The 27,055-nt window shown below is 43.6% G+C and overlaps 1 protein-coding gene across 3 annotated transcripts in view; it reads left to right on the top strand.

The window, feature by feature from the left end:
- Positions 1–27,055, top strand: part of LOC138762622 (calcium/calmodulin-dependent protein kinase type 1-like) — a 258,451-nt gene that overhangs the window by 213,603 nt on the left and 17,793 nt on the right. For all 3 annotated transcript variants that reach the window (XM_069936254.1, XM_069936253.1, XM_069936255.1), the window contains 2 exons: positions 25,268–25,406; positions 26,365–26,491. In XM_069936254.1, the coding sequence (XP_069792355.1) occupies positions 25,268–25,406; positions 26,365–26,491 (266 nt within the window). The remainder of the gene's footprint in view (positions 1–25,267; positions 25,407–26,364; positions 26,492–27,055) is intronic.

Here is a 27,055-nt window from a genome sequence, read left to right as displayed (position 1 = left end):
CACCCGAGGACGGTACGCCAACCTCGTTGGGGCGCCGTTGCTCATGCTCCCCCACAGCCCACACCTGTTCCAATAAGTCGCATACCCTCGAAGCACCGCGCATGCCCAGTAGAACCACTGATCGTGCAGGTGCGTCCTCCGACACTACACTACATGACCCCGGTTCACCCGGCAGCATCGCGGGCTTGAGGGCTCCTCTCTCGGCTAGACCGCCCGTGTGCCTGCCTTCACAGGAGCGCGGGTCAGCACCAGCCGAACTTGTCGTAAAGCCGGAGCCATCTTGCGGAGGCAGGATCGGTGCTGGCGTCACATTTAGCCGAGCAGAAGTCCTCTGAGGCCTGTGGACTCCCATTGACGACTCCGTGGTTTCAATTGGACAGGTAGGCCTCAATTCTTCGACACTTTTATAAGGTAGTTTCTTCTGTAATTGGGCTTTCGTTTTTTTCACATTAGTAGCCATTACAGTCCTCCAGAATTCCAAAAACTTTTAATCACTTTTGTAAATTTTAAAAACGGGTATTTAAAAAACTAGCTGGGGGAAGGTGGATTTGTACATCTGTCTTTACGCCATCTTGCCACGCCCCCATCTTATTGAAACTTATAAAATTCTTAAGGGTTTAAACAGACTAGACGCAGGAAAGTTGTTTTCCAGAACCAGGGGTCATAGTTTAAGGATAAGGGGGAAGTTTTTTAGGACTGGGGTGAGGAAAAATTTCTTCTCTCAGAGAGTGGTAAATGTGTGGAATTCTTTGCCACAGGAAGTAGTTGAGGCCGGTTCCTTGTCAATATTAATGTGTAGGTTAGATTTGGCCCTTGTGACCAAAGGGATTAGGGGGTATGGGGAGAAGGCAGGAACTGGGTACTGATCAGCCATGGTCATAATGAATGGCGGTGTAGGCTTGAAGGGCCAAATGGCCTACTCCTACACCTATTTTCTATGTTTCTATGTTTATCCCCCACAGAGATTTTTCTTGATTATTGTTATTAATGGCTTGTGGTCTGGCTCTGCCATGAATGTTGGTAGATCATACACATAACTTTCTCGAGTCCATAGACCAGACCTAGGCACTCTTTCTCAATCTATGCATATCGAAATTCAGATGTGGTCATGGTCCTTGATATGTATGCTACTGGCCTCCAATCTTCTCCCACAGCCTGAAGTATTGTGGTGCTTATTCCATCTTTTGAAGTGTCTGTGGATATTTTCATCTTTCTGGATACGTCAAAGAATGTCAATACTACTGGTTCTGTAGTTAGAATGATCTTCATCATCCCCATTCTCCCTCGTGTTTGTCTGTCCAACTGAATTCACATTTGTCCTGTAACAACTTCCTTAGGTACATTGTTTTGGAAGACAAGTTTACCAAGGAAATTGATCGTTCCAGCACTCTCAATACAGCTTTTTTGTCAGTGCGACTGGGTATCTCTAAAATTGCTTTCACCTTGCCCTTGTCTGGTGATTTCCTTCACTCTAATTTAACATTTTGCTCTGTTTAACTTTAATTCATACTTGTGGATGCATTGTAGCACTTCGATGATCCTTTTGTTGAGCTGTTTTTGTGTGGATCCCCATAGGATCAAGTCATCCATGTACAGCACCTGCCCCATTTATACCTTCTATGATGTGCTTCATTATCCTGTGGGACACTTCCGGAGCTGAGGAAATTCCAAAAGGCATCCTCAGACAGGAGTATCGCCCAAATGGTATATTAAATGTACAGTATTTTGTGCTATCATCATGTAGTTTTATTCACCAGAAGCCCTGGGAAGCATCCATTTTAGTTAAAAACTTTGCACCATCCATCTCATGTAATTTAATCTCTGGTTGGAGTCTGATAATGTTCCCCCTTTATATTAGCATTCAAGCCTTTGGGTCCTTATAGATTTTTCTCTTTGACACATACCAATGAATATGGGCTCATCCACCTTCTTTATGACCCCAAGTGCCATTATTTGGTTGAGTTCCTGCTGTGGTGCTGGAACCTGCCTCGGGGCAGGCACTACTGGTTGTGCATCCATTTTTAATTGTATCTTCTAGGTGAATGGTAGAACTCCAAACCCCTTGAGGATGTTGGGAAACTGATCCAGTATTTCCTCTACACTGTTCCGTCCATGGTCACTGTTAATGCAGTAGACCCTCTTGAATAGGCTTAAGTTTTCACATGCTATTTCACCAAGCTGTGATTCATGACCATCAGGGACTACTGCGAACCTGAGGTGGTGCTCTTTATCTTTAACTTTCACCTTGAGTTTACATGTACCTTTCATGTCAATGCTCTGTCCATTGTTGGCTTTGAGCAGTACAGAATTTGCACGGATGTATGGCTTTATCTTCATTGCCCTGATGTCGTGCTCACAGATCAAATTGACCTTTGCTCCTATGTCTAATTTGAAAGGAATATTTGTATGCAATGACACAGACCATTTATCCTGCTCCACACTGTTCACTTCCTCCATCATCATGCCCATGAAAAGTGCATTACTGAGCAATTTCTTTTATAGTGTGTACAGAGTCTTCTATAGTGTGTACACTTTTACTTCTGTTCAGTCTCCCTTTGGAAAATAATTGCTTTGCATAATGATTCTGCCTTTTGGACTGCTTACAGACTTTTCCATAAGCTGGGTGTTGCTTTGACACATGTTTAGCGCTGCATGTTCTCTCCTTCTTTTTCTTTGTTCCTGAATCTCTTCTTTTGTTTGTGTGTGTCCAGACACTGCGGCTACGACTATGCCTTCATTTTCACTGGCTTTTACACTATCACCAAACTTTTTAACGTGCAGCAAAGCTAGTTCACTGGTGTGGCATATCTTCATAGTTCCCTCCTAGGAAAGCTCTGTCTCTCACAGCAACTTTGCTCTCACTTTCTTATCAATAATCCTGAACATAATTTGATCATGGATCATTGAATCTTGCAGTGGTCCAAAATTGCATGTTCTTGGTTTTAGTTTTAAAAAAAGAGTCAAAACTCTCTCCCTGCACTGTGTGCGCAAGCGAAAGGTTTCATTTTTATTTGGTGAACAGCGTTCATCAAGCATCTCGATAATCTTGTTGAATTTACTCTGGTTTTCTGCCTCAATAAAAACAAATATGTTGAACACTTCTAGAGCTTGAGGTCACATCATGGTAAGTAGCAGTGCAATCTTCTGTGTATCTGATTCCATTTTCTTGCAGGTAAAGCATAAACCTCTGCTTAAACAGCCTCCACTCGTGGTTGATATTTCCAGTCCAATTTACAGCATTAGGAGTTTTTAAACCCTCCATATTTTATCTGCTGATATCAACTGTTACTCACTAAGCACACTTCTTTTTAAACTCCTGCGCATAGCAGAACTTGGCTGTTTCTTCCACTCTGAGCTATTTCTTCCACTCCTGGTACCATGTGATGTTTCTTCTTTTATAATAAAGAAACGGGTTCTTTTTAAAACAATTAGATGTATTAACTAAGTAACCAGCACGAAAAGCAGATCTCACAGGAAGGCATCCATCTTGAATTTACTAAAGATACAACATTCACCAGATGCAACACAATCCGTCTCCGACTCCTCCTGATCCTTTGGCTTGGCTTCACGGACGAAGATTTATGGAGGGGTAAATGTCCACGTCAGCTGCAGGCTCGTTTGTGGCTGACAAGTCCGATGCGGGACAGTCAGACACGGTTGCAGCGGTTGCAGGGGAAAATTGGTTGGTTGGGGTTGGGTGTTGGGTTTTTCCTCCTTTGTCTTTTGTCAGTGAGGTGGGCTCTGCGGTCTTCTTCAAAGGAGATTGCTGCCCGCCGAACTGTGAGGCACCAAGATGCACGGTTTGAGGCGATATCAGCCCACTGGCGGTGGTCAATGTGGCAGGCACCAAGAGCTTTCTTTAGGCAGTCCTTGTACTTCTTCTTTGGTGCACCTCTGACACGATGGCCAGTGGAGAGCTCGCCATATAACACGTTCTTGGGGAGGCGATGGTCCTCCATTCTGGAGACATGACCTACCCAGCGTAGTTGGATCTTCAACAGCGTGGATTCGATGCTGTCGGCCTCTGCCATCTCGAGTACTTCGATGTTAGGGATGAAGTCGCTCCAATGAATGTTGAGGATGGAGCGAAGACAACGCTGGTGGAAGCGTTCTAGGAGCCGTAGGTGATGCCGGTAGAGGACCCATGATTCAGAGCCGAACAGGAGTGTGGGTATGACAACAGCTCTGTATACGCTTATCTTTGTGAGGTTTTTCAGTTCGTTGTTTTTCCAGACTCTTTTGTGTAGTCTTCCAAAGGCGCTATTTGCCTTGGCGAGTCTGTTGTCTATCTCGTTGTCGATCCTTGCATCCGATGAAATGGTGCAGCCGAGATAAGTAAACTGGTTGACCGTTTTGAGTTTCGTGTGCCCGATGGAGATGTGGGGGGGCTGGTAGTCATGGTGGGGAGCTGGCTGATGGAGGACCTCAGTTTTCTTCAGGCTGACTTCCAGGCCAAACATTTTGGCAGTTTCCGCAAAGCAGGACGTCAAGCGCTGAAGAGCTGGCTCTGAATGGGCAACTAAAGCGGCATCGTCTGCAAAGAGTAGTTCACGGACAAGTTGCTCTTGTGTCTTGGTGTGAGCTTTCAGGCGCCTCAGATTGAAGAGACTGCCATCCGTGCGGTACCAGATGTAAACAGCGTCTTCATTGTTGAGGTCTTTCATGGCTTGGTTCAGCATCATGCTGAAGAAGATTGAAAAGAGGGTTGGTGTGAGAACGCAGCCTTGCTTCACGCCATTGTTAATGGAGAAGGGTTCAGAGAGCTCATTGCTCTATCTGACCCGACCTTGTTGGTTTTCGTGCAGTTGGATAACCATGTTGAGGAACTTTGGGGGGCATCCGAGGCGCTCTAGTATTTGTCAAAGCCCTTCCCTGCACATGGTGTCGAAGGCTTTGGTGAGGTCAACAAAGGTGATGTAGAGTCCTTTGTTTTGTTCTCTGCACTTTTCTTGGAGCTGTCTGAGGGCAAAGACCATGTCAGTAGTTCCTCTGTTTGCGCGAAAGCCACACTGTGATACTGGGAGAACATTCTCGGCGACACTAGGTATTATTCTATTTAGGAGAATCCTAGCGAAGATTTTGCCTGCAATGGAGAGCAGCGTGATTTCCCTGTAGTTTGAGCAGTCAGATTTCTCGCCTTTGTTTTTGTACAGGGTGATGATGATGGCATCACGAAGGTCCTGAGGCAGTTTTCCTTGGTCCCAGCAAAGCTTGAAAAACTCATGCAGTTTGGCATGCAGAGTTTTGCCGCCAGCCTTCCAGACCTCTGGGGGGATTTCATCCATACCTGCTGCTTTGCCACTTTTCAGTTGTTCAATTGCCTTATATGTCTCTTCCCGGGTGAGGACCTCATCCAGCTCTAGCCTTAGGGGCTGTTGAGGGAGCTCGAGCAGGGCAGAAGCTTGGACTGAGCGGTTGGCACTGAAAAGAGATTGGAAGTGTTCTGACCATCGGTTGAGGATGGAGATCTTGTCGCTGAGGAGGACTTTGCCGTTTGAGCTGCGCAGCGGGCTTTGGACTTGGGGTGAGGGGCCGTACACAGCCTTTAGAGCCTCGTAAAAACCCCTGAAGTCGCCAATGTCCGCGCTGAGCTGGGTTCGTTTGGCGAGGCTAGTCCACCCCTCATTTTGGATCTCCCGGAGTTTGCGCTGAAGATGGCTGCATGCGCGACGGAAGGCTTGTTTCTTCTCTGGCCAGGACGGCTTTGTAAGGTGAGCCTGGTGGGCATCTCGCTTCTTTGCCAGCAGCTCCTGGATTTCCTGGCTGTTTTTGTCGAACCAGTCCTTGTTTTTCCTGGAGGAGAAGCCCAGTACCTCTTCAGTGGATTGCAGTATGGTAGTCTTCAGCTGTTCCCTGAGGGTTTCAGGGGACGAGTCCGTGAGGCGGATTGCATCCTCGAGCGTTGCTTTGAGGTTTGCCTGGAAGTTTCCTCTCACTTCGTCTGACTGCAGGTTTCTAACATTGAACCTCTTTCTGGGGGCTTTACTGTTCCTGGGCTTTGGCTTGAAGTGAAGGTTGAGCTTGCAACGAACTAGCCGGTGGTCAGTGTGGCATTCCGCCCTGGGCATGACCCTGGTGTGGAGCACATCTCGTTTGTCTCTTTCTCGCACCATGACGTAGTCCTCCTGATGGTAGCACTCTATTACTACAGAACAGGTGTTCTCTCATGAGAGAATCTTGAACCAGAGGCCACTGTTTAAAAAATAAGGAGACTATTATTATTCCTAATTGCCTTAAATCAGGGGTTCTCAACCTTTTTCTTTCTACTCACATCCCACTTTAAATAATCCCTCTGCCATCGGTGCTCTGTGATTAGTAAGGGATTGCTGAAGGTGGGATGTGAGTGGAAAGTTTGAAAACCACTGTTTTAATCGTACCTCATGGACTCGTTATGTGCACGGTTTCATAACTCCACAGGAAATGGGCCAATGACAATTTTTCTCAAGCAAAATATTTCAGTAACAATTGGGTCCGGAACAGTGATTCTCAACCTTCCCTTCCCACTCACATCCCACCTTAAACAAACCCTTACTAATCGCAGAGCACTGATGCCATGGGGATTACGTAAAGTGGTATGTGAGTGGAAAGAAAAAGATTGATAACCACTGATTTAAATGGAAATAAAAGGTGGGAGGTTTAACAGAAATTTCAGGAAAGTTTTTACTTTTTCTCTCAAAATCCACTATGCCTGAATTTCCCTGTCATTTTTTTATTTCACTCTCAGTCAGTACAGGGCTTTTAATGAGCATGTACCAACCTACAAGTGTGATCATGATCTTTGGTTTCTGCCCCTTACTGTAGGCTGCCAGCTCATTTCTCGTTGACTCGTACATTCAGTCTTGGAAATTTCACATGGGAATTGTTCCTTGTGCAATTAGTGAACTTTAAAGTCACTGCCTTTGTATTGCTCTCCTTTGATGAGATACATTGCATTCAGCATTGATTCCTGTGGATTCTCTTTGATTAATAATTTATTCAGTTTAAAATTTGCAAAAAAAAATTGATTTTATAAAAAAAATCAATGACCGGCACATCCATCTGCATTGATGGTGAGTGATGAGCAGCGTGAATAGAATGAACTGTTATTGTTTAGAACGCTCTGATGTATCTGATCTCATGGGGAATATTCATGGGCTGTTTCTTCATGTCGGAGGAGTAAGTGGGTTGGGTGGTGAGGGTCGATGTGATTTTTTTTATATATGTACGTTCTCCATGGGGAGGAAGTTGGAATTTATGACCTCTGCTACTTTTGAATAATGTTAACAATTAATTACAGTGTGGGAGAGTGAGCTCTGAGTCATGTGCCACTGTGTGATTTAGCAGGAACATCCAAAGCCAACTGCTGTATTTTTACATTTGCTGATAGGTTTCATTAAAAATTACTAGTTTTATTCCTAAAATGATTAATTTCGCCCTTGAAGCACACTTTTATTAAAACTCCTGTGCATAGCAGAACTTGGCTGTTTCTTCCACTCTGGGCTGTTTCTTCCACTCCTGGTACCATGTGATGTTTCTTCTATTACAATAAAGAAATGGGTTCTTTTTAAAACAATTAGATGTATTAACTAAGTAACCAGCACTAAAGCAGATCTCACAGGAAGGCATCCATCTTGAATCTACTAAAGATGCAACAGCATTGACAAGATGCAACATTCATCAGATGCAACACACTCCATTTCCGACTCCTCCTGATGGTAGCACTCTATTACTACAGAATGGATGTTCTCTCGTGATTCAAGGGAATTCTGCTTATCTTTGAAAGGGACAGCTTGTTCAAACCTTGGCTCTCTGTTCGGTTTTAATCCAGTGGCTCCTCAATTGAGGTAATGCCAATTCACAAGTGTACATTATTGAGGCATTGCAACCTAGGGGCACTAGATATGATACTTAATCTTTTAAGCTGTGAGCTGTTAATTTTTTTTTCCTTCTTGCATTTTATTGAAACTGAACAGAGCGAGGAAACCGTTTGTTTTCTGCAATTGTTCTTGAACCAATGAGTTCGCTAGCTCATTTCAAAGTGATTTTTTAAGAAGAGACAGCCACTTTGGTGGGTCTCGACATGCATGCAGATTTGATTGGCTGATTTCCTTAGGAATATTAGTGAACAAAATATATTTTTATCACAACTATTTTGGATATTCAATTATATTTTAACTCCAATATGGCATGAATGACTGAAATTGGGAAAGTGAAAAGTTGGATGTTGAATAGTAGAGAGCATGAAAAGAAGTGACATGAATCACATTAAAGGTCCCATCAAACTTAGGTCATATTCTCTTCCACACCCTTCCATTGGTCAAGAGATATATGAACCTCCAGGTTCAAAGACTGCCCCTTTCTTGCTGTTATCAGTCAAATATATCTCACTGACAAAAGATAACATACTGGGTCCACAGCTGTTTAAGATATACATAAACAATCTGGAAGATAGAAAGATCCTTGACTTCCTCATTGGAAGACCAAAGCCAGTATGGATTTAAAAAAAAATTTAGACATATAGCACAGTAACACACCATTTAAACCCATGAGTCCATGTCTCCCAATTTACACATGGAAACAACATCTCCTCGCTGATGATCAACACAGATGCACCTCATGGATATGTGCTTATTCCACTTTTCTACTCATATACACCCATGACTGTGAGGCCAGGCACAATTGCAATACAATCTTCAAATTTGCCGATGACACCATGGTTGTTGGCAGAATCACAAATGGCAAGAAGGAAGCGTACAGGAGGGAGATAGATCAGCTCGTTGAATGGTGTCACACCCAAACCTTGCACTCAATGTTGGCAAAACCAAGGAGATGATTGTGGACTTCAGAAGGAAGTCAGGGGAACACGACCCAGTCATCATCGAGGGGTCAGCAGTGGAGAGGGTCAAGAACTTCAAATTCCTGGATGTCAACATCTCCGAGGAACTGACCTGGAGCCTCCATGTCAATTCAATCGCAAAGAAGGTTCTCCAGCGGCTATACTTTGTGAGGTGTCTGAGGAGATTCAGAATATCACCAAAGACTCAAAAGCTTTTACAGGTGTACCATGGAGAGCATTCTGGCTTGTGCATCCCTGTCTGGTATGGAGGTGCCAATGCTCAGGACAAGAGAAAACTCTAGAGGGTTGTTAACACAGCCTGAGACATCACAGACACCAGATGTCACTCCATCGATGACATCTACATGAGACGGTCTTAAAAAATCAGCCTCTATCCTCAAGGACCCCACCATTCAAGCCATGCCCTCTTCACCCTGCTACCATTGGGGAAAAGTTACAGGAGCCTGAAGTCAAGCACTCAGCAGCACAAGGATAGCTTCTTCTCCGCTGCCTTCAGACTCCTGAATGATCAATGAACCAAGGACACTGCCTTACTTTGACTTTTCATGCCCTATTTTAATTTACTTTTATAAGGTGGTTTATATGAACGTTTGCACTGTGATACTGCTGCAAAACAATGAATTTTGTGACTTGTTCATGACAATGAATTCTGATTCTGAGTGTAGAGTATCTAAGATTGTTGATGAGACTAAATTGAATGGAAAAGCAAATTGGCAGAGGATATGGAGAGTCTGGAGAGACATATAGATAGGTTAAGTGAATGGGAAAGGGTCTGATAAAAGGAGTACAATGTTAGTAAATGTGAGATTATCCACTTTGGAAGGAAGAATAGAAGATTAGAATATTACTTAAATGGAAAGCATTTGCAGCATGCTGTCAGAAGGACTTGGGAGTGCTTGTGCATGAATTGCAAAAGGTTAGTTTGCAGGTGTAGTAGGCTATCAAGAAAGCAAATAGAATGTTGGCCTTTGCTAGAGGGATATTATTTAAGAACAGGGAAGTTATGCTGCAACTGTACAAGATAAGGCTGCATCTGGAGAACTGCGTGCAGTTCTGGTCTCCTTACTTGAGGAAGGATGTACTGGCTTTGGAGGCGGTGTAGAGGAGGTTCACCAGGTTGATTCCAGAGATGAGTGAGTTAGCCTATGAGGAGAGAATAATCATCTGGTACTGTAGTCGCTGGAATTTAGAAGTTTGAGAGGGGATCTTATAGAAATATATAAAATTAAAGGCATATATAAGATAGAGGTCGGTAAGTTGTTTCCATTGGTGGGGGAGACTAGAACTAAGGGACATAACCTCAAGATGCAGGGTAGTAGATTTAGGATGGAGATGAGGAGGAACTGATTTTTCCAGAGAGTGATGAATCTGTGGAATTCGCTGCTATATGCCCATTGAAGCAGATGAGGTGACCTCAGTAAATATATTTAAGACCAGGTTGGATAGATTTTTACATAGTAGGGGAATTGAGGGATATGGGGAAAAGGCAGGTAGGTGGAGATGAGCTGATCATCAGATCAGCCATGATCACATTGAATGGTGGAGCAGGCTTGATGGGCCAGATGGCTGACTCCTGCTCCATTTTTCTTATGCTATTATGTTCTTAATTATACTTTTCTCTGTACTCTGCAATACTTGTCTTATTGTAACACAACTCCCTACACCATGGCATCCCAAACTGGGTTCCGCAGAACCCTGGGGACCATGGAAAGGCATAGGGGTTCTGCGGAAGAAATAACAGGGAGTAATAATGATCTACCTGCTTTTCTCAAATTTCTTTTTATCCCTGTCTTTAATTCAATTTTTTTTTCTGGGGAGGAGGAAGAAAAGATGGTGGCCTCAGGGAAGGGGGAGATGCGCACAATCCTCCGCTGATGCTCACCTCGGCCGTTCATTTGCATAATACCCGCCCCTGCTCCAATCTTCGTCCTGGCTGGCCTGTCTGTCAAAGAGTTCAGTGGCGGGGTTCTGGCCCAAAGAGCAGGCACAATGATGGGGGTGTGGAATTTGTGACATCTCTTCTACCCGCTGGTGCAGCCACTCACTGGGCCACAGCCCCATTGAGATGTTGGCAGCAGACGGGCTCGATGTTGGGGTAGGGGTCCCTGCTCACCTCACCTGTCAAATCACCAACCGGTGGTGGTGGGTGATGTCACCAGCATCCTGACAATTGTTGCCTGGGGGGGGGGGGGGGGATTGTGACAACCCTGCAACCTGCCTGCACAGCTAATCAGTGGCCAAAGCCCCCGTGGTGATGCTCTGTGGCGGTCGTGCCCACCCTCGCCTGTCAATCAGTGGCCTGCTTGTCTGCATGCAACCAATCATCACCGGATGAAAGCCCCCCCCCCCCGCCACCCCAACTTCCCGCCCACCTCGTCTGTTAATCAACAGCCGGCGATTCCGGAGTGGTGGAGGAGGTGACATCAGTAGCGGACTAGTCTTCTCTTGTCAATCACTGCCCGGACCAACTACTGAGTGGAGACCCCACCCCCATTGAGACGTCGGAGGGAAGACAGGCATAAGGATATAACTTTCTAAAACTATGCCCAACATTAAGAAGATCTGTGAGGACAAGAAACCATTTCATTCATCGCATTAAATGTAAATTAGAGGCAACAAATGATGTCATCGTGGAGAATGGGGAGTTTATTTACTTTCTCACTATGCGTGAGTATATATCAAGTTTTTTTTTAAACTGGAATTGATCATTGGGGTTCTGCGACTTCCAAGTGCTCCCCAAAAGGGCTCCATGAGCTAACAAATTTGGGAAGCCCTGCCCTACACTATTGTGTGTTTTTCACTTTATTTACCATTGCATTATCTCAATGGTTCTTGACCTTTTACTTTCCACTCACATACCACCTGAAGCAATCCTCAATGAACCACAGAGCACCAATGGCCTAGGATGCCACAAGTCCTCTGGGGTTAGTAAGGGATTACTTAAGGTGGTATGTGAGTGGGGGGGGAGGTGGGGAAAGGTTGAGAACCACTGCTCTAACCAATGTATGGGTTGACTTGGCTGGATAGCATAAAATGAAGTATCCCTGTATAGGTGATAAACAATTGAATGTGGAGGCACTCTTTTGGAGCAGAGTGCAGGGAAGTAGAGACTCATTTTTTGTGTGAGCCCAAAACTTTTTAGATAGCAGGGTAAGTTGAGTTTGAAAAGAAAAAAGTAAGGACGTCATTTTGATCATAATTTGATTTTTTTTTCTCTCAGAGAGCTTTTAGAAGGACGTGAAGACCTTGGATAGTGTGAAAAGGAGAGAGATAGAGCCAGAAAGGTTGACCCTCCTGGTTGGAGATGTGAAGGGTTAAAGGAGAAGTGAGGCTGGAATTATTCTCCTTGGAACAGGTGAGGTTGAGAGAAGAAGCCATCCATATGTGTGTGTGTGTGTGTGTGTGTGTGTGTGTGTGTGTGTGTGTGATGGACCACGTATGAGAATGGGGAGAAGCTGAATGGATGGGCTGAAACCACAGGTGTAATATATTTGGCAAAAGTAGAATTGAGGAGAACCATTTCTGCACAAAGAAGATGAGGCAGGCAACAAGGAGATGGTCATAGACCTTGTGTTTGCTGAGAGCCAGCATGGAGTGGGAAGGCTGAGTGGCATCGTTCTGGTCTGCCATCTTCCCCTTTGACCCAAACTGAGATTGTTTGCATTGCTGACTCCATACGGGAAGATCCTAGTGTGCTCACAGAGAGAGGAATGATGTTAGGAGATGGTAAAGGGAGCTTGGCAAGGCTTATGATATAGATATTTGTAAAAGGCAGTAAATTTTGTCTGGTTCCACTTGGAGTAAAGGTGAGGCTTCCTTACAGTCATGTGTAGAGTTCCAGGACCTTTTGGTGACTCTCATTCTTACAAGTGTCATCCGTGACAAATCATTTTGTAATCATCAGTCTTGTTGTCTTTAATCCTTTCCCTGTGATGTAACTGTTCACCATTCTTTGCTATTACCATTAACTCCCTATTTCCCTGCACTCATTGGCAAAGATCAATTTCTTGCCCCATTCACATTAATTAAATGACATGTGAATAAGGGTTTTCAGTGATTGTATTGACTAAATTATCAAGTGTGGATGGAAATTAGGATCAGGGATAAGCCATTAATCTGCCTTCAGTAATTTAATCAAGGTTGTCTCCTTCAGCTAAATGAGCACTTCTCCCATGAGTAGGAATTAACTGCAGTCTACTTAATGGAGCTGAACAACGGTTTGTTTTAAATGGGATTGATGAAGGAGTTTGGAATGCAGAGTGTATGAAAGGGAGATTGGAATTGGAGAATGGGTGAATGACAGAGTGAAGATCCTTGGTGAGATGGGACCTGGAGCACTGAATTTCATTTTTGTCTTCAAACCTAAACCAAGGATGCTCTTCATTGACTGCAGTTGGGCATTTAAAACCATCATCCCCTCAAAACTGATCAGCAAACTGCAAGACTTGGAAGTTAACACTCCTCTGTGTAATTAGATCATGGATTTCTTCACCTCCAGACCACAATCAGTGAGGATTGGTAAGAACGTCTCCTCCATAATCTCCATCAGTACCAGAGCACCACAGGGCTGTGTTCTTAGCCCCCTGCTCTACTCACTTTATAACTGTGTGGCTCGGTACAACAATAACACCGTCTACAAATTTGCCGATGATTCCACTGTAGTAGATTGTATAAAGGAAGGGGATGAGTCAACATTATAGGATGGAGATTGAAAACTTGATTGAATGGTGCATCCACAACCTCACACTCAATGTCACTAAAACTAAGTAGCTGATTGTTGACTTCAAGAAAGCCAGAGGTGTACGATCTAGTGATCATTGGGGGATAAGACGGGGAGAGGGTGAGCATATTTAGGTTCTTGGGAGTCACTCTCTCAGAGGATCTTTCCTGAACCCAACATACCAATGGCATCGTGAAGGAAGCACGTCAGCACCTCTATTTCCTCAGGAGTTTGTGGAGGTTTGGTATGACACCATAAACCCTGGCAAATTTCGACAGAGGTGTGATGGACCGGCTGCAAAATGGTCTGGCATGAAGACTCCAAATATCCCAGAGTGCAAACCCCTCCAAAAGGTGGTGGACACAGCCCAGGACATCACAAGCAAAACCCTCCCCGCTAATGAGAACATCAACAGGGAACACTGCAGTCGGAGAGCAGCAGGAATCATCAAGGATCCACACCACTCAGCACCCAGCACACGCTCTGTTCTTGCTGCTACCATCAGGAAAGAGGTATCGGTGCCACAAGACTCGCACCACCAGGTTCAGGAACAGCTGCTGTTCCTCCACCATCAGACTCCTCAACAACAAACTTTAACCTTATAACCATATAACCACTTACAGCACAGAACAGGCCAGTTCGGCCCTACTAGTCCATGCCGTAACAAATCCCCACCCTCTTAGTCCTACTGACCAGCACCCGGTCCATACCCCTCCAGTCCTCTCCTAACCATGTAACTATCCAGTCTTTCCTTAAATGTAACCAATGATCCCTCCTCGACCACGACTGTCAGAAGCTCATTCCACATCCCTACCACACTTTGCGTAAAGAAATTTCCCCTCATGTTCCCCTTATAATTTTCCCCCTTCAATCTTAAACCATGTCCTCTAGTTTGAATCTCCCCCACTCTTAATTGAAAAAGCCTATCCACGTTTACTCTGTCTGTCCCTTTTAAAATCTTAAACACCTCTATCAAGTCCCCTCTCAATCTTCTACGCTCCAGAGAAAAAAGCCCCAGTCTGCACAACCTTTCCCTGTAACTCAAACCTTGAAATCCTGTCAACATTCTCGTGAACCTTCTCTGCACTCTCTCTATTTTGTTTATATCTTTCCTATAATTTGGTGACCAAAACTGTATACAGTACTCCAAATTTGGCCTCACCAATGCCTTGTACAATTTCATCATAACCTCCCTTCTCTTGAATTCAGTACTCTGATTTATGAAGGCCAACATTCCAAATGCCTTCTTCACCACACCATCTACCTGAGTATCAGCCTTGAGGGTACTATTTACCACAACTCCTAAATCCCTTTGTTGCTCTGCACATCTCAATAGCCTACCATATGACCTATTTAGATTTGCCTTTCCAAAATGTAACACCTCACACTTATCTATATTAAATTTCATCAGCCATTTCTCAGCCCACACCTCCAGCCTTCCTAAATCACCTTTTAATCTACGGTAATCTTCCTCACTGTCCACAACACCACCAATCTTTGTATCATTTACTTGAACACTTAATTGATTTTCTTTTTGTTTTCTCTGTATTGCATAGTCAGTTTGTTTACCTTCATTATCGGTTTACAGTTCTTTACTTGTTTACATGTTCCCACTGTGTACAGTTTATTTTTTGCACTACCGATTAGTGGTAATCCTGCTGCACCCACAGGTAAAAGGAATATCAGGGATGTATGTGATGTCATGTATATAATCTGACAATAAATCTGATTCTGAAAACTGGCCATAGAGGAGGATTTACTGGACTCGTTTTCGGGAAGGCAAATTTGCCAGAAGGGATTGAATAGGCTAGGTTTACCTTGACAAGGTAGATGCAGCAAGGATGGATCCCCCTGGCTGACAAGTGTAGAATCTTTCATGTAAGTCTCAGATTGAGAGGTGGGCCAGACATTCAGTTCATTTGAAATAGAGATCAATTATGGGGGGGGGTCAAGGACTGTCCAGTGGAATGGTCTTGTGGAGGAGGATTAACCTTGCACTTGAACTTCACAGGAGGCATGAGGGATTGAAAGCTTACTCTTGATTGTTACCATCTAAAGAGGCAATAAAACAGAAAATACTGGAGTTACTCAGCATCCGCACAGAGAGGGAACTAGGATTTAACCTTCCATCAGAAAGACATCCTGGAGCCAGTGACTGGATAAAAGGCACACTTAGAAGTGTGGAACCCAGAGCAGACATTCTGTCATCCTGTGGAACAAGTCCCAAAGAAGATTGTTTTGTTGTTTACTCCTGGCCGTCGGCCTTGCCTTTTGCTTATTTTGGATACAGAATCTGTAGTGATGTTATTTTCAACCAAACTGGAATTTGTGAGATGTGCCTTTTGAATACTGTTTGTTGTCCTTCTGTACAAGAATAGACAGGCTGCTAATGGCCTGCGCCAACTGGAGCTGAGGCTCCCCCCCTGCGACTGGTCTCAGGAAAGATCTGCCAGTGCCTTGCTCCCCAAATCCCTGCTGGATTTTGCACAAGAGCAAATATTAGTTCAAGAACAAATATTAGTTCAAGAACCATCCAGAACCCTCAGCCCACACCAAGTCTTGAATAACAGCCAGTCCAAGAAATATAATTAACGTAACACTATTACACCACCAATGAGCTGGGTTCAAATCTGCTGTTAACAGTAAGGAGTTTATATGTTCTCCCTGGGTCTGTGTAGGTTTCCTCCCACGTTCATGGTGTAATTTGATGGCGTGGGCTCATGGACCTAAGGGGCTTTAACTGCACTGTAAAATACACCACGGAAACAGACCCTTCATCCCACCAAGTCCTCACTGACCATCAACCTTCCTTTCACACTGATCCAAACTTAACCCTAATTGCTATGCTCCCCATAATCCCCACTGCTCTCCAACACAGTGTCAGCAACTTACTTGCAGGAAGAAATGGGAGCATCCATTTGTCACAGGGAGAAGGTGTAAGCATAGAAGTTGGCACCTTTACAGCGCCAACGATTGGAACCGGGGTTCAAATCCTGTGCAATCTGTAAGGAGTTTGTAGGTTCTCCCCGTGGGTGTAAATTGGGTGGCACGGACTCATGGGCCGAAATGGCCTGTTACCGTGCTGTATGTCTCAATCTTAAAAACTCTCCCCTGATGGCACCTGAGCCTCTACCAGCTGCACCACTGCCGTCATATGCTGGAAATGCAGAGATCCTGTGGAATGTGGAGTGGTTTGCTGCTTGATTTGGGAAGGTGCATAATCTGGGAAGTGGTTTTGGAATTGTTTTCTCAGAAGGTTTCCTTGGAGGTTTTTGCTGTGCCCAGCCCTTAGATAGACCAGGTGGCTATGAAGGGATTGACCCAGCTCTGACAGTTGTTGGTATGTATTCCCTTGCAAGGTTACAGAGAAATGTTTAGTAATTCAATCTGGACCACAAAGGATTAAAGAGTTTAGGTGGCATTACAGGTATAATATGTGGTTGGAAGCTGTATCTGACTACAAATGCCAAGCCAAGCATAATGAAGTGTTTGCCCATCTCACTGGTGTAGTAAAACATGAGCTGCAGTTTAAGTGGTGTGTTGCAGAGGTCTTTGCAGCACAAAGATAAAACCTTGCATTTGTAGAGCATGTTTCACAATCCCTTGACTTAGCCCAGGCATTGGCTTGTTTCTAAGAATAGGAAGGCTGGCAGTCATTTTGAGTACGAGTATCCCCAGATGGGAAATCAGACAACAACCCATGTTGTTCGGTGCAGCTGACAAAAGAGTGGTTATGGCCAGGACACATGGCCACTAATGACCAGCTCTGTGTGTGCTGAAGGGGCGCAATGATGCACCTTGTTCAAAAACAATAGCAGTGCTGAGAGCATGTACATCCCTCCACACTGGAGTGCCAGACTGGATTTGTCTTTTCAACCAAATTCTCAAAATGGGCTTTGAATCCACCATCATTGCACATGAAGCAGACGTGAACCTCCTCAGACTGCAAGACCCTGCAGAGGATAGAGAAGTCAGCAGAAAAGATCATTGGGGGCTCTCTTCCTACCATGAAGGTCATCTCCAACAACACTCGATGCAGGCAAAAGGCAATAAGCATTGTGAAGGACTCCACACACCCCTCACGTAAACTGTTCTCCCTTCTGCCATCGGGTAGGAGGCATCGTAGCACTCAGGCCCTTGTGTCCAGATTGGGCAACAGTTTTTTTTCCCTCTAAGCTATCAGGCTCCTGAATTCCCAGAATATTTGTGGATAGGTACCATGGACTGTATGCATCTTAAAATTTTAATGTGTTTTACTTCTATTCTAACTTATATTTATCTAAATAAGCTCTGTGGTCCTGGAGAAATAGTATCTCATCTTTAATGTGCAAGCAAGGTATGAACGATAAATCAAGGTGACTGGACTTGACTTGATGTTGGCTTGGCCCATTGTTCACACCACATTGAAACCAGGTCATCACACATTTTTAAAAATCGTTTATTTAAAATTTTGACCATACATACAGTCAATTACAAAATTAAAAATACAAGTACCAAAGTAAATCCAGTATTTACTCCAGCCCCCACCCACCCAAGAAAAAGACAGAAAGAAAGAAAAGCAAGAAAAAGATAAAGGAAAGGTAAGACAGAAAAGAAAACAGAATGGATCGCTGAAAAGGGCTTCACACTCCACGGATCATAAATTCATATTCAATTAATTTCCTTTGGAGAAGATCAATGCAGGTTTCAAGGATTAGGATGAACATAATTAAAGATTTACTCCTGAGATTTGTAAGTATGGACACCAAACTTGTAAAAATATGCTGTACTTATTTCTTAAGTTATTTTCTCGAGGGGAATACAGCTACATATCAGATTTCCATGCAACTGCTCTACATTTTCTGGCCACTGCAGCACAATTTTAACTAAATCTGTGTGATGTTTGGATAATTGCAGTTTAGGTCTTATCCCTGTAATATTACCCAGTAAGAATAAATCTGGGTTTTGTGGAAATATGATTCCTGTGATCTCTTGTAGGAAAGATCATCCCAAAAAGGCCTTACTTAAAAAGTTCCTACCTCAGCATATCTAAAACGTCGGTCTGATAGGACTGAATTTAATTTGTTTAATTTCTATGGTGTGAGATATAATTGAGGCAAAAAATTATATTGTGCTAATCTATATCTTATATTTATCGTGTTGGTCATACTATCCTGACATAGTTCAGACCAGGTTTCCCTGTCGATTCTTACATTGAAGTCTGATTCCCATCTGTGCCTGGACTTGTGAACCCCCTGTTTGGGTAGGGTTCCCATTTGAAGTAAGAGATACATGTGTTTCCCTTTCGAATCAGAGTCTCTACATCACTACAATTTGGTAACAACATTGTTGGGCCCAATTTATCCCTTAAATACACTCTTATTTGAAAATAGCAGAAGATTGTGGTGTTAAGAATTCTGTACTTATTTTTTAAATATTCAAATGACATCAATTGTCCCTGCTCATAACAATCTTCAATAGATCTGATCCCTTTACAATACCAGATTTCAAAAATTTGGTTACCTATTGTACAAGGTTATGAGTTATGAGGGGGTTTTGGGAGATAAGCCTCCCCTTAAATAACTATAAACTTTATTTTATACCACATATTAATTGTTTTAACAAAGGGGATTCTCTCTCACCAGTTATTAATTTTGCATCCAAATTATATATAAAATCCTCTTCAATACTCTCTCCTATTTTATCTAATTCTATAATTCTACTTTCACCCATGCAGGGTGAAGATCAAGTAGACAAGGATGTCCATTATCTCCAGCTTTATTTATTTTAGCTGTAGAACCTCTTGCAGAAGCAATCTGTTGAGATCCAGACATTAAGGGGTTTAGGGTTAACCAGGAGGAATACAAAATTAATTTATTTGCTGACAATGTATTGATATATTTGACAGAGCCAGTAACTTCATTACAGATACTGTACTCGAAATTGGAAGAATTTGGAAAAGTTTCAGGTTATAAAATAAATTGGGATAAGAGTGAAATTATGCCTCTTACAGGAGATGTATTGTTACTGGGGGACGGTTGGTGTGACCATGTTCTGCAACCTGAGTTCTTTTTCTGAGAATTGATCACACGAACCATCGATTCCAATTGGCGTTTGGCTCCTTGGCATTTGCATAAACACCATCTATCCAAGTTTGACCAAAATATTTTGCTACTTTTCAGATTTGAGACTTGTAGACAATTAAACAGATTTGAGAGGAATGGAAGGTGTATTGTATATTGTGGAGTTCCAAGCCTCTCACTTCAGCAGGTAGTTTCAGGCCTATGGTGACACCCAAACTGTTGGCAAAATTGGTCTCAGTTATATCAAATCTCAAAGGGAGGTGAATGAGATTTTCCTTTCTTGGGATTGTAAGTAGTTGGCATTAAAGTGACAAAAAGTAATTCCAAAGCACAACATATCTCGGTCCTCTTCTGAACTACTATAAACTTCACTAATCAAGAAGTGAGGAGATGTCATCTGTCGGTTCCAAAGGGCTTTTCAGCAGTCCGGTCTGTTTTCTTTTCTCTTTCTTATCTTTTTCCTGGTTTTCTATATTTTCATTCATTTCTTTTATTCTTGGGGTCCTTTGGAGGGGGGGTGCGGGAGGTTTGAGGGGGACTGGGCTAATACCATCATGAAGAAAATATTGAATTTTATACTTGTATTTTTAAGTCTGTAATTGACTCCATGTTTGGTTAAAAAGAAAATTAAATGAAATATTTAAAAAAAAAATAGAATGTAACCCAGCTTCCTATTTCCTTTATTTGTTGTGATGTTCAACCATGACATGCCACAGCAATGAATGGCGCAGGATCCCCTTCAGATCCGCCCCTTGCCTCTCAAGTTCAATGTGCCCTACGAAGTTTTGTTCAACATCAGTGTCTAAACTTGGGGGAGTGTGTGGTGGGGGGGGGGGGGGTGTGGAGGTAGGCTTTTCCATCACCCTCTCAGCTTTATGATACAACATTGAAATCTATTGCCAACATTTTTTGTCCTAATGTTGCTTTTTTCTAACTGTTAAAATAAAATGGTGGAGGCAGGTTTTTGTCTAAGAGGCCCACAGAAAGAACAGGTCGACTTCCCTGGGTGACGCTGTGGCTCCACGGTACGAGCTACCTCACTCTGTCCACAAGGTGGAGCTGCTTGAGTTTCCCTACCTCTAACCACCAGGCAGTGCTTTAGCCCCGTTTAGTGAGCACTGTATGCGGGTCGAATTTCACCACCCAGAAACTGGCCCCTCTGCACCTTTGGTCTGTGGTCCTGCCTTCCCACACCCACACAATCCTATCATGATCGTTCAGTTGATTTCTTCTTTGCACTTCCCCTGTTAGTGCATCTGTGCTGCACCTCTCAACTGCTGGTTGTGGTAGCATGTTGTAAATCTAACCATTTCTGGATAAAGATGTTTTCCCTGGATTGCCTATTGGATTTGTTCATGCAAGACAAAATGAGGCACCTGCCCAAAATCTATTTCTTGCATTTTCCAGTTTGCTTTCGGTCGTAAGATCGTTAGTTGTCAGTTTCAAGTTCAGAAACATTTGTCTGTCCATTTCCAATCAGGTAAAACAGCATCTCTCCAGACCACAGTGCACACACATCTAGTAATCACATAAATACAGGTACTTGCTGCTTAATGTCCGCTCGTGCAATGCCCGACCCCATATACACTCGTGATCTCATAATTAGTTACTGCAAGCAAGTCCACAGCAATTTAGAAAAAGCGATCACTAGCTACAGGAAATTGTATCCTGTATACCCAAACTGTTCCGACTGTCCCACTCTCTCCCCAGAGCCCCGTGTCCATCCCCACACTGATCCCACTGCCCCACTCTCTTCCCTCACCCCCATATCTGTCCCCACACCGATCCCATTGCTCCGCTCTCTCCCCACAGCCCCGTGTCGGTCTCCAGACTGATCCCATTGCCCTGCCATCTCCACACAGTCCCGTGTCAGTCCACACACTTATCCGTACTTACAAATAAAAAGTTTACGGGTACACTCCAGTTCCCCATGTAGCTTTGCTAAGTTTATAATATGATGTTCGCACAACGTCCACATCAATTTCACAGACCGTATTGAGGATGTTAATTGGCACATACCTGTACATAAAGATATAATTTGAAATAAATGTATATAAATATTTTGGAATGATTCACTGGGTTATGAGCACTGTTCATCAACCTCACAGCCTGCAGGAAGAAGCCATTTCCCAGCCTGGCAGTCCTGATTTTGATGCTCCCGTACCTCCTTCCTGGTGGTACTGAATCAAAGGTACTGTGTGCCAGATTGGAAGGTTCTTCTGAGATTCTTTGAGCCTGTGTTCAGCTGAAACATACTGCTCTGCGGCTGTATCTTCTAATCAGTATGCTGACATTCTGTTTAAGGCTGTTGGTGTTTATTGTAAAATCAGTCCGTTTGTGGGCTTCAATGTTACCTCCTCCTGGGGTGTAGAACACAGGTTAATAATATAAAAAAACTTCCTGAAACCTTATTCATTTCATTAATGAAGCTGCACTCTTTATTTTACCAGTTCATTACTTCAAGTAAAAATTAGTAAACATGAAAGAACACATCTCAGCAAATAATGTTTGAAAAATAATTATTGAATTATAATCAAGACGTATTTTCTTAGATGAACACACGTTGCATTGACGTACGCCCCTCTCCCACCAACACAACTCCTGCCTTGTTTTAGACCTTGGAAACTGCCCTCTTCACTCTGCTACCATCGGGGAAAAGGTGCAGGAGCATAAAGACAAGCACTCAGCGGCACAAGGACAGCTTCTTCCTCGCTGCCATCAGATTCCTGAATGATCAATGAATCAAAGACACTCCCTTACTTTTCGGGCCTGATTATTGTTATTTTTACAGTAATGTCATAAGATGTTTGCGCTATGATGCTACTGCAGAACCTTGTTCATGACAATAAATTCTAATTCTGATTTTAACAATGCTTTTTCCTGGATAACTGTCCAGTGGAAGCAATTATCTCCTGCTTGTGTTTAGCCCTTTTTAAAATAATTAGATATCTTCACCTTAGCAATGCTTGTCACAGGGATGGGCGTACATTTTTTCAAAATTCAAGATTATTTTATTATCATGTAATAGAACAGAAAATGTGATATTACACGAAATTTCCTTTAGTCCACCGTATCAGCAAAAATTGCCCAGGACCCCTTACGGCCAAAGAGAAGTAAAAGAGAGCCCCTCCAGGGTTACTGGGTGTCCCTGACTTCATTTCCACCACTCCTGCTGCCTCTGCAGCTTCACAGACTCCAGTCCAAACCCGAGCTCCAGATGCACACCTCTGACACGATCAGGAAACCTCGGCACCCCCTCGCATCTCGGTTGTGATACCCGTTGGCCCTTCAGACAGTCTCAGGCCAGCTTCCAGCAGTCCGCAGCCTGATGTGAGTCCCTTGACCACAGTCGCCCGCAGCCTGTGTGGGTTCCTCGCCTCAAGTCGCCAACAGCCCTTCGCCTGTGTGTTTGTCAGCCTCAGAGACCCTCACTGGTCCGCTGCCAACATCATTGTCCCATGTTTCTCCTTCTCAAACGGGAGTGGTCTACCTATTTTCTGGTGCTCTGAGCCAGTTCTCCTTATTTATAACCTACTGGGCCTTGGTGTTTATTGTACTGTGAGCTAAAACCAGGGGCTTTACCTGTTGCTGAAACAACCGGCATTCAGATGCCATAGTTACGGAGATAAAGGAAACCAGTCACAGTATGAGCTTTTGAAAAAATGTACCATATATTTTTGTAGTTAGAAAGCTATGCAATGAGCTGGAATATCCTCCTCTCAATTACTTCTCTTTTATGTATCGATGGACTTTAGCATCTGTTTCCAAACCTCAGTGAAGGACTGGCTAATTAATGGTTCTTCCTGGCGACAAGAGGTTGTCATATTCAACCTTGGCATGGGGAATATTTTGTCGCCATGTTCGATAGTACAGAATGATTGTGGAACGGCTGGGTTGTGCTTAATTAACATGTTTTGGATGGTTCAAGCATTTCCTTTTTAAAGCAAAATATAAATAAGTTTTATATGCCTGTAATCTTCAAAAATGTGATGACTTCAGGGCTGTGAAACCTGTAGGCTATTCTCCTCACACTGAGTCTATCACTGGATGTGGAAAAACCCCAGCTGATGTGAAAGAGTCACCGAGTCTTGTATAAGAATGCAGACGATGACTTCTTGCCCATGCAGGGTCACCTCACGACAAGTTGGGAACTCATTTTTCTGCTCTGTGCCGGAGCAGTTGAACGTTGCCATCCTGAGGTTGACTCAGGCCTGGAACGTTTGGTTACTCCCATGTGGTTCTCAACCTTTTTCTTTCCACTCCCATCCTACTTTAAGTAATCCCTAGGCCATCGGTGCTCTGTGATTAGTAAGGGATGTGGGAAGAAAATGTTTGAAAACCACTGTTTTAATCGTCCCTCATTGACTCGTTATGTGCACAGTTTCATAACTCCAAAGGAAATGGGCCGATGACAATTTTTCTCGAGCAAAATATTTCAGTAACAATTGGGTCGAGAGCAGTGATTCTCAACCTTCCCTTCCCACCCACATCCCACCTTAAACAATCCCTTACTAATACAGAGCATCGATGGCATAGGGAATATTTAAAGTGGGATGTGAGTGGGAAGAAGAAGGTTGAGAACCACTGGGTTACCCTTTACTTCCTCTGGATGGTGCGTGACTTGCTGAGATTCTCCAGCTCATTTGTGTGCTGTTGCTGCTCTGACCGTTCACTCTCAGTTTCCTGCACTGATCCTTTGGCCTGTCCTTCCTGTGCACAGCTGGCATTACTCCCTATTTTCATTTTCAGTGTACCTGCTTAAGCAGCTTCTTCCCTGTGCCATCAGAAAGGGCAATGAACCACAGACATGGCCTCGTGGTCTTTTACGTGAACTGTTTTATTTACTTTGATATGTAGTTTACACTGAGACGCTGCCGCAAAACCACAAATTTTGTTTAATGCTCATGACAATAAATTCTGATTCTGGAACTGCGACATTTGAGAGGCTATTGCACAAGGCCAGTTCTTCGGGGTCCAAAGAGAGAGGCATGCTGGACAGTGTCCTTATCTCACAGGCCTGGTGCTTCCACTATACCATCCATCAGCACATACCCCTAAGGTGTGGACTTGGCTGGCCTGCAACACTTGTGTGAGAATATAGTCCTGCGGTGAGAGACCTAATTTCAGCCAGATCAAGGAGACTTTAAACTGTGGACCTTCCCCGTAGTATAACCATATAACCATTTACAGCACAGAAACAGGCCTGTTTTGCCCAACTAGTCTGTGCCGAACATCATCTCCCACTTAGTCCCGCTGACCCGCATTTGGCCCATAACCCTCCACATCTCCCCCGTCTATACCCTATCCGACCTTTCCTTGAATATTAACATCGATCTCACTTCTACCACCCCTGCCAGAAGTTCATTCCACACCACCCCCCCCACCACCCTCTGCGTGAATAAATTCCCCTTCATGTTTCCCCTAAACTTTTCCCCTTGTACTCTCAATCTCCTCATGATCAGGCTCAGTGACACCATTTCACAGTCAGGGTGAATTGCTGGTACTAATTGACCATCCAGCTGTATTCTGCAAGTTCACATGACATTATTCGGTGGCTTCAGTATGAAGAAGTGGGTTGAAACAGGTCTTCTTGGGACTGTGAGTGAAGTGTGCCACTGTCTCTGTGTCCTCTGCTTTGTCTTCCCCCAGTGTGTCTGGTGGTGAACTCTTTGACAGGATTGTGGACAAAGGCTTCTACACGGAGAAAGATGCTAGCCTGTTGATCCAGCAAATCCTGGATGCTGTCACATACCTACATGAGCTGGGCATCGTGCACAGAGACCTGAAGGTTTGTGATCAGTACACCTGTTGTACACTTTTACTGACATGACGCATTTATTTGGTGATTCCCATTCTGAATACAGCTGTGTCATCAACGTATTTGTAGATAGAAACCCACTACATGAAGCACAGGGACCAGAGTCCAATTACATCCACATTGTAGACAGATAGCCATGGAGTCATACAGCACCAAAACAGGCCCTTTGGCCCATCATATTCATGCTGACCATTAATTACTCATTCACGCACATCCCATATACCAGATATTTAATTTTATTTTAACCATACAGCATGTTACAGGCCCTTTGAGGTCATAAAATCTGTGCCACCCCATACACCCAATTAGCCTATTTTTGGAAGGTGGGAGGAAATCAGAACACCCCGAGAAAACCCACACAGGTCACGGGAGAACGTACAAATTCCTTTTCCGGATTGAATCCTGGGTTGTGGCACTTTAACAGCCACACCAACCAGTCTGCACTAAGCTAACTACGCCAAAGCATTCCATGCCTTGCCAATTCGATGTTTGCTGAGATTCTCTTCGAAGGTTGTGAGAGGCTCTCCTTCGCCACCCTCGCTTTGGAAATTCCACTCACCTATGCATAAAAATCTCTTTCTTGTATCTCCTTGAAACATCTCCTGGTAACATTGAACCTATGTCCCCAGGTACAGGTACCCCTGCTACCATCTGCCCTATCAAACACCCTTGTAATTCTGTACAGATCTTATTTTGATGATTTGGTTTATTAAATGTATTTGGGAAACATAGAAATGTATACAAACACATCTTCACACACACACACACACACACACACACACACACACACACACCCAAAAGCATACACACACCCACTCATCCCATACACAATGACTGTGTGTGTGTGTGTGTGTGTGTGTGTGTGATACAAACTCTTCCTGATTAAATACCAATAATAATGTCTTTTTAAATTTCAATTTATCTCCAGCCAGAGAATCTACTTTACTACAGTGTTGATGAAGATTCCAAAATAATGATCAGTGACTTTGGCCTGTCGAAAATTGAGGGAACTGGAAGTGTTATGTCAACAGCCTGTGGCACTCCAGGATATGTAGGTAAGTCTACCTACATTTGGCCTGGCCAAGGGTACTTTTATCTAGAGGGACCAAGTTTGACAAAACAGCTTGGAGAGGAAAATGCTGAAGAGGAATAACAGCCATGGGAGAAAACAACAGCAGCAAGTGGGGTTTCAGCGAAGAGAGGAGATCAGAAACAGCTGGTACCCAAGGACACCCCAGTGCCTTGTGTTCGGAAGTAAAATAGTTCGCAGGAAATTAAAGGGTTGAGTGTTACCAGGGTGGACTTGGACATTTGCCATTTCCATACTCTTCTTATCCCAGCTGTTTATGCTTTACTGAAGGGAGTGTTACGAACCAACAATCCTTTCAATTATGTTTGGGACTAAACAGACTTTGTTAGCACTAACACAGGAACAGCAATGGCAAATTCAAAATAATAGTTTTTATTAAACTATTAATAACAGAACATTTCTTACTTACTCTAAACTTAACATGAAACTTAACCCCACTAGGCACAAATGTAAGTAAGTGTGTGTGTGTGTGTGTGTGTGTGTGTGTGTAATTAAAGTCCCACTCTAAAAAGTCAATCTTTAAAAAGTT

Source organism: Narcine bancroftii, chromosome 5 (genome assembly GCF_036971445.1).
Source record: "Narcine bancroftii isolate sNarBan1 chromosome 5, sNarBan1.hap1, whole genome shotgun sequence".
Taxonomy (NCBI): domain Eukaryota; kingdom Metazoa; phylum Chordata; class Chondrichthyes; order Torpediniformes; family Narcinidae; genus Narcine; species Narcine bancroftii.
The sequence above is the reverse complement of the archived record's forward strand: the minus strand, read 5'-3'. Positions and strand labels throughout refer to the sequence as shown.